The sequence below is a fragment of the Dryobates pubescens genome, chromosome 9 (genome assembly GCF_014839835.1).
Source record: "Dryobates pubescens isolate bDryPub1 chromosome 9, bDryPub1.pri, whole genome shotgun sequence".
Lineage (NCBI taxonomy): Eukaryota > Metazoa > Chordata > Aves > Piciformes > Picidae > Dryobates > Dryobates pubescens.
Genome location: NC_071620.1, coordinates 34021226 through 34035245, shown reverse-complemented (window position 1 = coordinate 34035245; position 14020 = coordinate 34021226). Strand labels below are relative to the sequence as shown.

Sequence of the window (14020 nt, the reverse complement as noted above, 5' to 3'; positions counted from 1 at the left end):
TTCTATAAACCTTAGGACCCAGACTCCTCATCCTCTTACTGCCTTTTTTTGCTACAGTCACCATTTTCCCTCTAAAATTGCAGTCTGAACTTGTCTAACAGCTGTTTCTTGTCAAGTCTCACGCTCTATTTGCAGGGATCTGCTCTCCATTGAGAAGGCTCCTGGCTCCTGCTCTTCATGCAGAGGGAAGGAATGTAATCAGAAACAGCGTAAGTAAAAGGATGAGTTGTGATGTAGATCCCTTCCAAAGACCTGCCCTAGCAAAGCTAATAGTGGGGAACGAGGCATCTCCTGCTGCTGCCAGCTGGGCAGTGGCCTATTTCCTTAAGGATTCACTCTGTCTCCCCTCTTTGGGTAATGAAAGCTAGAAGTTAACTACCTACAATTAGATATTTACTATTTCTGGAGGCATCTGTCAAACAAAGCTGGGTTTTTTTGAAGGAGCTGACTTTACTCACTCACTTTCCAGAAGACAGACAAAATGTCCAAAAAAGTTTTGTTTTTTTATTAAACCTCGTAGTACAAACCTGGAAAGTAAACAAAAAACTGGCAATAAACAACATGAAGTCTTTCCTTGCAAGGAAAGAGAGCAGAGCAGCGCTAATAAATTAAATGTCAAACTGTAAGCCATAGTCAGAAGTTTACTGTCAAGAGGGAAAAGTACACAGCAAGGCCATAAAAACCAGACAACCACATTTGAAAACACTTGACTCTGTTTATGTTATTGTTAAATATTCCAAAACAGTTCAGTCTTCTGCAACAACAACCAACAAATTGTATTATAGGACTTTCCTGACAGTCACCACTGGCAAGCTCAGTGCAATATGGGTAGCTACGGTATCGTTGAATTCAATTACGAAACAAAACAGTTTGTGAAAACATTTTCCCTTTTTTATTCCACACATACTGTACACGCAACCAGAAAAGGGCAACAGCTACTCCATTATTATTTTTTGTTGTTGTTCAGTGATGTAAGCAGCACTTATAAATGTTACAAGAAAAACCCTGTAAGCATCCACTCCAACCGATGAAGAAAGTGAAACGTAAGGCTTTTCTTCATCTTGTCTCTTCGCCGCCCCTCCCCCCACCCCGAGAAAAGGCTCAAGTATTTAAAAAAATTTACAGGCATATGTACAAAAGGTGTGAATTAATTTTTTTTTTGTTTCTTTTCTTTTTTTTTTGTTTTTTTTTTGTTTTGTTACAACATGAAGAGAAAAAAAAAAAAAAACCAAGAAGATGAAAGCAAATGCATTTTCACATTCAAAAGAAATAGGGCAGACCTGCTAGTGGCTCTACATGTGATCGGATCATGGAACAGATGCAGAACAAACTTAATGCTCGACTGTGTCAAGGTGTGAACAAAACAGCAGTGGAATGGAAATGGAATGTTAGAAAGATTGCACGTCTATGACAAAAGAAGCACTTATGGCTTCAATCACTTTTTTTTTATTTATTTTTCCTCCTTTTTTTTTTTAATTCTTTTTTTTTCTTTTTTTCCTCTTTTTTTTTTTTTTTTTAAAGGATGCTATTGAAGGGTTTTTTTGATAAAGTAGCCAACAGCACCAAAAAATAACAGAATGGATTTCCTAATGAAATCAGGCACAGTTTTCCCTCACGTGACTCCTCAAGGCAGGCAGTCTTTTTGTCTTTTTTTTTTTTTCCTCTCTTTTTTTTTTTTTCTCCTTTTATTTTTTTTTTCCTTTTTTTTTTTCCTCATTTTTTTCCATTTTTTTTTAATTTTTTTTTTTTTAAATTTTTATTTTATTTTCCATTATTTTTTCCCCCTCCAAAACAGATGCATAGTGATGTGCTGGTAAAAGAGAACATACTCCAAATCTCCTCCTTTTGCCTACAGTTAGGAAACAAAGTCCGTCTTCAGCTGCCATAACCTCCCAAAGAAAGTGTGTATTCTCCAATTTAAAAAATTACAAAAACTCCTCTTGCTGTGACAGAATAAAAGACAGCCAAAGTAAAGCAACTTCTTTCAAGTCTTTTTTTTTTTTGTTTGTTTGTTTGTTTTTCTCTTTTTTTTTTTCTTCTTTTTTTTCTCTTTTTTTTGTGTGTCTCCTATCCCTTTTCTCTCTAGAAAAATCTGCTCACGCGACTGGAGAACGAATTAGAAAACACATCAAACCTCTTCCAAAAATGGGTTCAAAGCCTTTCTTCACAGTTAGCAAAAAGGCTTTTTTGTTTTCCTTTGTTTCCCCCCCTCCCCCCAGCCAGAGGGCCAATACAAATCAGTATTTTATCAGCCCCTTGCCGCTTTTAAAACAGTGAACGTACGGCAGTTTAAAAAAATCAGACTGCTGAATCTATCTAGTCTAAGTACAAAAAAAAAATCCAACAGTTTAATGCTAAAACAAAATTAGTTCTCTAAAACCAGAAGAAAATCTTCTTTAGAGCTAGTGCAAAGACAGCTTGTATTCTACAGCAAGTACTCCAAACTATGGTATAATAATTACAAAAAATATATATAAATTGACAAAATGAGAGTGTTGGCATCTTCAGGATTAACTTGAAGCACTTTTGGATGAACTGGAGGATGAAAGCCTAGATGATGGCACGTCAACTGTTGCTCTCTTACGAGGTCCTCTTTTTGGTGTGGGCTTGCTGATACAGTTCTCAATGCTGCCGTTTTTACCAGATACTTTTCCACAGATTTGATTGACTAAACTGATTATTTGTTCCTGTTAGGAGCAAGTGGGAAAAACAAAACAGAAATTAGCATCTGCTCTTTCTCCTGACACTTGATGGACAGAGATAGAGTGGTGTCTTTTTCACTGAAAATGCCTAACTGGGCGGTGGGGGGGGGCAAGCCTATGTATCTGCAAACCAAACAGTAGCTTCACACATATGCTACTTCCTCTCAGCCAGGAGTTTGGTAAAGAGCACTGTGTAGTGTTGCAAATATTGCCCTTGTTGAAGCTCACCCCCTCCAAATTTTACAAGATAGTAATTGGCACAACTAGAAATGTCTGAGCTCTGGCCACTAAGTATGAACAGAGAAGTTGGGCTGCAAGGCTACATCAGAAATGTTCCTCAGATGCAATTTAAACCGCACTGCTGAACATGGCTATAAAGGCCGTAACTGCAAATCCACGGTAACATCGCTTATCATTTTCTGGTTACTAAATAGTTATTTTATATTGAAGGGAAAAAAAAAATAATCCACTTTTTTCCTTTGTGCCACTGTTGAGAATGATAACATTAATTAAATGCTTTGTAGGATCTCTGGGTGTCCAGGTGCTCTGAGGCCATGTATCGCAGAAGCCAGCTCGCAGCCACACAGGAAAAGGGCTATAGGTCTCTGGATCTGTCACCAGCCAGAGACAGGAGTCCTTGAGCTGCACATCGAAGTGTCTCAGCTCCAGTGACACACTCCTGCTTCCATTGCATGCAGGGATTTGCTGAAATTTGGGGTGTATGGGAGAAATTTTTCTGAGCTGGCTACCCCATCCTGGTACAAATAATGAGAAGCTTTGTTGTGCAAGGCTGAAAACAGCATCTTAGTTAAGTCTGTCTAACAATTAAATAGATTTAACAAGTGGCATTTGAGAGCTCTCTCCCTGTTCACAGCCCTCAAAAATACCTCTGCAATAACAGCCAGGTGTGTAGTTAGGATCTGCCCTACAGGTTTTCTTGCACTGCCTAAAATACCTACTTTGCACTTATTTTTGCTAGGTTTTATAACTTGTCTGTCATTCTGCTGGGAAGAGCAGCTTTGAAAACCTCAAAAGAATTAATGGATTTGCGCTAACACAGGATGCAAGAGGCTGAGCAAATTCAAGAGTAAGAGAAGTACATTAAGATTTCTCAGTAACTTCCTGAAACTCTTCAGTATTTGTCCCATTCCAAAGGCAGTTTCACTGTTGTCTGGGCTTCTTAGATTGTACTTATTTATCATTATCTGTGGTATCTGATCATAGAATCATAGGATCATTTTGGTTGGGAAAGACCTTTAAGCTCATGGAGTCCAGCGTTCTTCTAACTCTGTCCTAGTGCTAAACCATGCCCCTTAGCTCTACAGCTCTTTGTCTTTGAAATACCTCCAGGGATGGTCATTCAACCACCTCCCTGGTGAGGTGAAGCGTTTGAGAACCCCTTCAATGAAAACATTTCTGATACCAGAACAGAGGCCACAGTTAAAAATAAATGAAACCTCAATGACATGGTCTCACTCTAACCTTTTGGGTTTTTTTTCCCCCCTGTGCCTCTACGCATACACACCAAAAACTGCAGAGAAGCCCATCTCACACAGCTACTTGTACCAGCACTGCCCTCCAAGAGCTGATTTCCACTGCTTCACTATCCACACTTTGGGCTAACACTCCCCTGGCTCTCTATTGCCCACCCATCCCCTCACACACAATGGACAAACAGAGCTGCCTGTGCCAGCATTATCTGACTGCACAGCAGTGCAGCATTAGCCCAGGTCCCAGGTAGTCCTAAATCACCAATCTGAGTTCTGTGACTGTTCACAGTCATATTTGTGTGATGCCATTACTGGACCTTTCATCTACAAGTTTGTCTTAATGAAGGTTCAGACTGGATTGGTGTAAGTCACCATAACCTTTCAGTTTTTGTGAGGGAGTTGTTCTAAAGCACAGAGGTTACCATAAATTAACCAAAGCAGAGCCTCATGTTCTGCAGCATCTCAAAGTGGTTACTCTGTTCTGTATCACAGTCGCACAGGCTATACTTCAGATTTCATCCCTTTAATCACAGTTCCCTCTAGCTCTTTTACTTAGACCATAATAAAGCACCTTCTTCCCACAGCAGAAAAACCCAAGCAGAGTCTCCTGCGACCTTGTTAGGACAGGGGCAGAGTTAAGTCAGTACCAAAGCTCAGCGGCATCACAAAGCTGCACTGTACAGACCTCATCGTAACGGTACATCATTTTCAGTCCCCGACAAGACTTCTGTTTTTCCACATGCCGCAGGGCACACTCCAAGCAGAAGACAACATTTTCATTCTCCTGCACCACCTATAAAAATACAGAGGGGGCAATAGGGGAAGAAAAATGCCATCAGCTCCCAACTGAAGCCACATGATGCACACAGTCTGAATCACTAAACTTCTACCTTACTGCAAGTTAGTGGAAGGAGGCATAACAAAAAGTACATACCCCTTTTGAGTGCTAATCTTGGCAAATAGTTCCAGGTTTAAAAACAAAACAAACCAGCACTAGTAAGGAAAGACAAATCCACATAATGACACGTGCATAAGGCAGTGTTGGTATCTATAGCCTAAAGATTGCTTGAAAGCAGCTGTTTTCCATTACTTCTAAACGCTGTCTTGACTAAGCTTGGCCACAGGATTCCTCCTTCAGCTACTGTCTCATTCAACAGAGGTCACTTTTGTTCAGCTGGCCACCTGCCAATCCTACACATTCAGCCTGGAGTCTTGACAGTTGACTTTTTGTCCCTTACTGCTGTTAAGAGTGATGAGGAAAAGTCCTTCCCTCAGTTATACTTACTCCAGAGCAAACAAACCAGAATTAAGAGTGTGGTTGGGTGATTTTAAAACACAGTTGCTTCAAACTAGTGCTGCTTAAATAGTGGTCTGAGGAATATATAAACTCAGTTCTCTCCTAGCAGCTACAGCTGCTCATTTAACAGTTACATTGCATTTCCATCAAAAACCTTGGCATTTGTAACCAAAGAAGCCTAAAAGATGACAGAAAAAAAGGGCTGAGTATAGACACATGCACTGTATTATATTTAAATGTCTGATCTTGGAATTCAGTTGTCCCCAAGATTGTGGAAGGAGCTTTGGGTAATGGTGATGAAATTGCTGGATGTTTAGGCGTACTGTGTACAGCCAGAAACCTGGAAGTGTCACCACAGTGGTTAGCACACTATAAGCCAGCAGGCTTTCTGAAGAGATAAAGTTTATGAGCATGACTTCTATTTTTGAACAGCCAGGCTGGCAAACCGTCCTCTCTTGAGAGGAAACACCTACCCTGAGATTTGGCTTGCAGGGAAATTGTCACAGTACGGGCTGTAGCTGCATGCCTGAAACTCAGGGCACGTATTTGAATTGGTAGCTCATCCCAAGAACTGTTCTGCCACCACTTACTACTACTGGCAACCTGCAGGTATCTTTCATACCCCTCCCAGTCAATGCAGGCATGCTCACGAGTGTTCAGGAGCAGCCCAGTGACTTGAGCAGCCCTTTCTTAACAAAGGGATGGAAGATAGCTGACACTATTTCCTGTCACCACTGCTCAAGGTGATAAATGTTCCAACACACACCAAATCAACACCTCTATGCCTTGCATGGAGTGCAAGTGATGACGCTCCAGGCACGTGCTGTGTCTCGAGTGCTTATAGTCCATTACAGCACATTAGAAGAGGGGGACAGTACCCAGTGATGGCAAAGGATTTTGGATTTTACTCACCATGGAAAGGTAGCAGAGGTGCTGACAAATCTGACATCTCCTCTCTGACGTTTCTAACTGCAACCACTTTCGAGGCTTTTTCTTTCCATCCACCCCTGTGCTGCTGCTGTCATGGCTGCCATAGCGCGCTGAAGAATGGAGACCTGCCTCGTAAAGCTGCCGCCGCTGCCTCAGCTCCGTGTCCCTGTGAATGTTTTATGCAATTACACATTGGCATCACCTCCTGCCACCACAAAGCCACATATAAGCACCCTATTACCATGCTCCTCACTGAAGCAAAGCCCTGAGTGTTGGAGGTTGGTGCCATTCCCTACACATTGGTGAGAGACAGCTGGTACCACAGAAAGGCTGCTAAACTGCAAAAGCTGTCTCTGGATTCTAACAGCGACCACTGTATCAAACCAGTGGTTCTCAAACTGCTCCACAGAGAAGTGGTGACTGCAGAGTACTTCTTGAAGGTCGATGGTTGCTCAGGGCCATGTGGAGAGTCAGGAGATGTGGCTAACATGACTGTCTATTCCTGCAGTTGCCAAAAGCCACCTTGAGGAGGAGGAGCCGTTGCTGTCACGAGTAACATAGCCACCCTTCATCAGGAGGCAGAGATGAACCAAGGACCTGCTGCCATAAGATGCTTCAGGCAGGAAAGGGGAAGCAGGGCAAGTGAGTGTGCCAAAACCCAAAGATCTTGCTGTACACCCAGGGGATCAAGGAGATGTCAATTAGAAATAAAAACTAAACCCTCCAGCCGCCCTTCACCCCCAGTGTCTGCACAGTGGACAATACTTCCCATGCTGAACTACACAGCATTAGGAGAACAGGTCGGTTTGAGCTGAGTGGAAGACAGCAAGTGTGGAGTGAGCTGAGCAGATGGAAGGGAAGAGTAAAAAAGCTCACCACCAGACACAGCTGAGGATGTGTGGAGAGCCAAGCTAAGCACATGGCATGGGCAAAATGAGCAACCAAGGCAGATCAGGAGAGGAGGCAGCAAAAGGCAGAGACCAAACAAGCAAAATCAAGCAAAGTAAAAAGAATATGGCACAGTGTACAGTATTCCACTTTGGTTGTTTTGGGGTATTTTCAAGGTGTTTGAGATTTTGTTTTACATAAGCAGCCACAGGAAGGACCGATATCCTCAGAGAATTCCAACCTAACCATAAGAAGAAGTTTGAGAACCACTCTGATAGAGGTCGATGTGATGGTCTAACAGCGAGCACCAACATCTGTTTCACCTTTCACACTTGCAGACTTCTCCTCTTCAAGTAAAAAAAAAGAAAAAGGTAAAAAAAAGGAAAAAAAAAGGGCAAAAAGGCAAAAAAGCACTTGGTAGTGATCATTCCCACAGGGGAACCAGCTGCAGGTAAAGCAGTCAGCACACCTCTTTGTATTTATTTCTGAACACTAAAACAATGCATGGGCTGGTTTCCCCTTCAGTGTATCACTGGGCATTTTCCAAATGAACATGCTAGTTATTTAAATACAGTTTGTAGATTCCATTCATCAAAACTTTCTTGACATCTCGAGTACCAGTTGTCACAAACTTGAAAGATAGGTAGCAACTACATGGTAGGGAACAAAAGAGAAGATCATTACACAGGAAGCCAGGCAACATTATACCCTAAACATGTTTCCTTAATACTGGAGAGTAAAGGGAGTGTGAAGGTTCTTTTTCCTTAAAACACTCAAGTACTAATGCAAGATGTGTTAGCGCCCATGCATAGAAGTGGCTTAAATCAAGACAACTTTCTGTACACAAAGTACCTTCTGACACTGTAGTATAACGATCTTGATGCTGAAGACAAGAGTTCCTGGTGCAAAACCCATTGCAGACATGGATTGACATTGGCTACTGATGCCAAGAGGCTGAAAAACTGAAGAAAGGTATTTAACCGCTTGGCACCGTGTAGCTCACCTAAGGCATCAGGAAATCTTGATGCTCAGCAACAAGAATAGACAATCCCAAGGCAAACTGTAGTTCTAGCTCTTTGATGGTGCCCAAAGTAGGGAATTCTTATGAGTAAGACATCCTAACCATGGGTACCCTCAAATCTGATACAGCCAAGGAAACTGCTTCTTCCACATGTGGCTGTCTTCAGATACATTTGTTGGGCTTTCGCTTGGGTATGCAGGTAAAGGACACACTGAGAGGTTATATGCCATGTCTGAGAGGGTTACTCACGTCATCCACCTCTGGAGTCTGTCAATGAAAACAAAATAGGTATTACAAGCCCCCAATTCGTTACCTGAGCTCTCCAAGAAGTGATGATATTGTACTCAGAGTCGACCCATTCTCCTTTTTTGCTTCTGCTGTTGCAATCTGATAAAGCAACTTTTCCATTGAAAATGGTTTGGCTATACGTCGTCTCTTCATTTCCTGGGACAGAAATTACCACATTAGTCCACGAGCTAATTTGAAAATAAAAGCTATTGAGAACAAATTCAATGTGGCAAAAAGAAGATAAAGTAACTTTAAAGTATTTATGTGCCTGACTTCCATCCAGCCCCTAACTTCACATTGAAATATGTTAGAAATCAGTCCTTTCAGTGGAGAAAACAATAGAAGAAAATAGTGAAGAAAATGAGAAAATAAAAGGAGGAAGATGCCCAGACGCAGGTCACCATGCTATTCACTTAACCAGAAGAGCCAGTGATAACCTCAAAATTCCCTCCCCCAAAACTCTTGTCAGGTGGAGGCCATGAGGAGTTAATCACTTATGCTCAGCAGCATGCTATTTGCATGCTCAGCCAAGCAGTAAGATCTAGTCTTCTGACATGCTTGAAGTCCAGGATTGGAATGACTTTACATCTTTCACAGCATTGAAGATATATTAGGTGCTTAAGAATGAATCAGGACAACTAGCAACAGACACAGATGTTGGGGAGAACAGACAACAGGCAAAACAAAAAGAGGGTTTGTTTCAGTTCTGCTCAGTTTTGCCTGTTACCAGTTCCCTCTGTGCAAGCTTCTAAAGCTGTATATCTTTCCTTCCTGTCAATATAAACTGAGTGATTTTGCTAGCTTTAGTGCTTTTTATAACTGTTATGAAAGTAAATTCCTTTATTTACTCTTTGGTAAGAAAAAGTCAAGAGTTTTCCCAGTGTCTGAAGAGGTATCCTTTGTTTGATATAATGTCTGACAAGTTCAACCGACGGCAGTGCTGAAGCACAATGCCACTTTGGTTAGGAGTTAAGCCCAGCAAATACCTTCTCCCCACAAACAAAAATGAAGATTTATCATGAACCTTCATATTTTTTTCACCCTGGTTTGCAGCCCTCATTACATTCTCTTCATATTTCTTTTATCAAAACCAATCTTAACAATTTTAACAGCATAGATTGCATGCACTGAAGTGATAACTATGTATGATAAAATGAATTGGTAACCTTTGCTAATCAAAAAGCATTCAAAAGAGGGTGCTATGTAATAAAAACAGTCTTCAGAAAGTTCTGTTAGAGCCTAGATGGGGCTTGAGCACCTGCAGTTTTAAGGTATGCTGTGAGAAGTTCTGTTGCTTAGCGTATTGTCTGAGGCTGTCTAAGAACAGCTGCCTCAAGCCAGAACAAGAGCTTGTACAGGCAATGCATGCAGCCAGGATAAAAGGCTGCGGTGCTGGAGAAGGAAAGCAAGACATGCTGCTGCTGGCTGGCAGCTCAGGGACCTTCTGAGCCCAGTATGGGTCTGTGCTGTGTTAAGCACAACTCACTGGATCTGTGCATTTGTCTCAATTGCTGAATCCATGTACAGCTTTCTGTTCCATACAGTACTGAAATGCACAGATAAGTATTTTGAAACAGACTTTTGCCTTTGACTTGCTGCCTAATTATTTCTTCTAATGGCACATATTTCAGTGTAATGGGAGGCAGCTAACATTCAGATCATAATTATCACCATCCTGTCACTTGTGATCTGGTCTTACTATTGTAGGTGTTTCCTAGTCATTCATTTTCCAAGCTGCATAGTCCTCCTATATTCAATACAGAGGCTAATCCATGCCTTTAATCTTCAACCTCCACTGTGCTTTTTCTAGTTCCTCTATATTCCTTTGGTAATTAGGGATTCAGAATTGCTCACGTTCAAGCCATGGCCAAAGCAAGAGCCGACACAGTGCCACAGCAATGTTTCTGCTTTGTTCTCTATTTTCTCCTTGCAATTCCTAATATTCAATACCTATTTTTTAAACCTTTCTGGAGCACTTGGCTGCCAGCCCTGTAGGGATCCAAAGATCTCTTTTTTTCATTAGCTAGAGCTCATTCAGAGAGCCCTGTGTCCATCCAATTAGCATCACTTTTTACTTACAAGTCATTTAAAATACATCCACCCATTTTTTTTCACTCAGATCACTCAGTATCATGAGATCTTCCTGTAGCACCTCATAGCTTCAACTTTTGCTGTCATTACCATTCATGTCCTCAGCAGAAAGGACCGGTTTTGCTCTTCATTTCCCTATGTTATTTACGTATGTGTTGAACTGTAGTGGTCTCAGTGCACATTCTTGAGGAGCAAAGCAAGAGCCCCCCGCCTCCATAATAAAAACTGCCCCATGTTCCCCTTTAACCCCTCTTTATTTCTTTAAGAGCCTATTCTGAGGAACCTCACTGAAAGTCCTCCAGTAAAGTAATGCTCACAAACTGTCCAACAGATCTGCTTTGTCCATCCATCCTTCCAAGTTTCCAGGCCTGAGGACCACAACCTCGCTGTGAAAAAACATGTTGTTGCATTCTTTTCTACATTTATTTTCTTTTGGCCTTTAGGAAGTTATACTTCAAAAAGTCTCTTTTTGGTCTGCATGTGTGTATTTACAGGCATCTTGCAAGAGTGGTTGTTTTATTTGCATTTTCATCTTCTGGACACAAAAGGGATTTTTTTTGGTCTTGCTTCAAACAGACTCCTTTCTCCTGGTGTTTAGCCATGCCAAGTTTAGTGGAGGTTTGCCTTATGAAATTCTTTTTTGCTAGGCAATGTGCAAGTGTTGTGAGCCCCTAACACAGCATCTTTAAACAATTTCTATGCTGCACGCAAACACTTAACCCTTTTTTCTGCATTTGCAATTTAACAAGCCTCCTTGTTTTTATACAAGGCTGTCTTTTGAAATCAAACACCACAGTAGTGGAGATTTTGCCTTTTATTGCTCTTTTTCAAGGTTCTTAATCTCTGCTCACCATCAGAGCACAGCTCCTTCATAATGATGTTTTGACCTGGGCTGCACCATTGCTAAGAAGTCAGACTACAGTTTCTTCTCCTTGCATGGATTTCCTGACTAGCTGCTCCCTGAAACCATTTTGGTTCTGGTAACAAACACCACCACAACCAGTGTCCTAATTAGGACATCATCATTGTATGTCCTGGCCTCCTTTAGTATGACACAGGCTATCTGCACACACCATCTAGAAGAGCAAAGCAGAGGAGTGAATATGCCGGGCAACACAGTTGACAACGAGGACCCAAATATCCACAGGGCATGCCTGTGTTAAAAAAGCCAGTGGCTTTATTTCAGAGCAGTTCAACCTTGCCCTGTGGCCACACTACCACTGGTGCTTGGAGGACAGCAGGTGCACTTCTGTAGTACTTCTTTCCATTTGGTTTAATGTGAAAACAACACAGTCTGCTCAGGCTAAGACAGCTCTGTGATGGGAACCAAGGAGTGGTAATTGTGTGGGGTTTTAAAGGCACGTTTCTTCCCCGAGCTAAGACTTGGGGATGATACATGGAAAGATCTTGCTAACACCTGGGCTAGACAGTGATGATACTATGCTTTTCCTATACAGGATGGAAAGACCAGTGTGCAGGGGTTCTAACAGTATAGATCTTGGTCTTCTTATCAGAATACAGAATTAACCAGGTTGGAAAAGACCTTCAAGATCATCAAGTCCAACCAACACCATCTAATCAACTAAGCCACGGCACTAAATGCCTCATCCAGTCTTACTTTAAAGACTTCCAGTGATGGTGACTCTACCACCTCCCTGGGCAGCCCATTCCAATGGCCAACCATTCTGTGAATAATTTCTTCCTACCATCCAGCATAAACCTCCCCTGGTGCAGCTTGAGACTGTGTCCTGTCATTCTGTCACAGGTTGCTTGGGAGAAGAGACTGATCCTGGTGACAGCATTAAAGCTGGATCATTTGACCACAAGCTCTTCTGTCTGCAGCAGTGCTGCTCCTATGTACTTTCCCCTCTGCTATTATGGTACTGGCTGAGTATCTTCCTTTTACTAAGTTTCTGGTAGGCCATATACCACCTAAGCCCTCCTTTAAAGACAGACATTCGTTCTTACTTCCAAACCTCTAGACCAGAGTGCTTCAATGTAATCCAATAATCTGCTTTCCTGTTTCCTAAATGACTTTTCCTGACTTTGCCCATGCCTTATTCAGGGGTATGGAGTCACCCCTTTGCCACTGCAGAACACAAACTCTTCCACCATACCTGTAAAGGTTCTCCTCATCCTTAGTTTAAAATTTCAAGAGTTCTTAGGGGGTTTTTTAAAAGCCAGCAGCAACCTGGTTCCACATATGGTTTAGGTGAAACCTCTGTCCCTTTACACAGGCTTTATACAAACTCATTTATTCCAGCAATTATCCCAACTCCTTATAAACTGGAATCAATGCAATTTTAGATGCAGAATTTCATTTTTCCATATATTAAAGGAGATTGAGCATTCATTCAATACAGAAATGAAACAACATCATCTAGTAATATAAAGAGAGTCACTGTAAAAAATAAGGTCACAGTATCACAGAATGAAAACAAGGTTAATGTATCAAACAGCTGAAAACTGTCAATATTGCTGCCAAGAATGGACGGACAGGGAGGTACAGTTAGTTGTTTGTCAGTGTTCATTAGCAGTCCAAAAGGAGAATCTTGCTCCTTCCACAGAACTTCCCACCACCTCTGCAGAGCACAATCCCGGCCAGCCTTTGAAAATGGCAGAGTGCCTTGGTAAAAGTGGAGGAACCATGGAAGAATTTCCAAAATTTAAGGGAGTTCAGAACTTTGGATAGTTTGAGGGAAGGAGGAGGGAAATACAAGAAAAAGAAGGTGGCAAAGAACAATGCAGTAGGTGTTTCCAGGGGTATTTTGATATAAAGACATATCTGTGGTTCTTGTAAATTTTGCAGGAGCTATGACTTCCAATTTTCAAGGCAGGTTATCATAGATTGGAATCTGTTGGATTTTCAGTCAACTTCTATTTACCCAGTGCAAAGCTCTTAAATATTAACCAAAAGAAACGGTTCTTCAGAATCTGAGGCACCAGGAAGAGCTTTTTAATTGCTGCATAGTGATTTCTGTCTCTTACAGGAGTGGCGTTTTCACAATATCAAACAGGTGTTCAGTAGAGCAATAAATAGGGCATGCAGAGTTTATATGAGTGTGTACCTTCAGACAGAAGAGGTTAACTCAGGATTTTCATTCCTTACCTACACAGATGTACAATTCCCACCTTCCCCCATCATAAATCTGTAGTAAAATAACCTCTTATTTCAAACTAAGTTAATATACAGTTACTATACCCAGGCTGGAAGAACTCTATTACAGCCTAAAGAATCAAATCCTAACTGTGGACATACTACATTTAATTACTTACTACCCACTTGGTCTGAAGCTGTAAATAGTAATTTACT

At 41.5% G+C, this 14020-nt stretch overlaps 1 protein-coding gene across 2 annotated transcripts in view; it reads right to left on the bottom strand.

Moving 5' to 3' along the window:
* Positions 1-2212: 2212 nt before the first annotated feature.
* JARID2 (jumonji and AT-rich interaction domain containing 2) overlaps positions 2213-14020 on the bottom strand; it is a 224367-nt gene continuing 212559 nt past the window's right edge. For both annotated transcript variants that reach the window (XM_054164323.1, XM_054164324.1), the window contains exons 15-18: positions 8642-8772; positions 6402-6585; positions 4878-4985; positions 2213-2687 (exon numbers count right to left, since the gene is read on the bottom strand). In XM_054164323.1, coding sequence (XP_054020298.1) covers positions 2511-2687; positions 4878-4985; positions 6402-6585; positions 8642-8772 — 600 coding nt within the window. In that variant the 3' untranslated portion in view covers positions 2213-2510. The remainder of the gene's footprint in view (positions 2688-4877; positions 4986-6401; positions 6586-8641; positions 8773-14020) is intronic.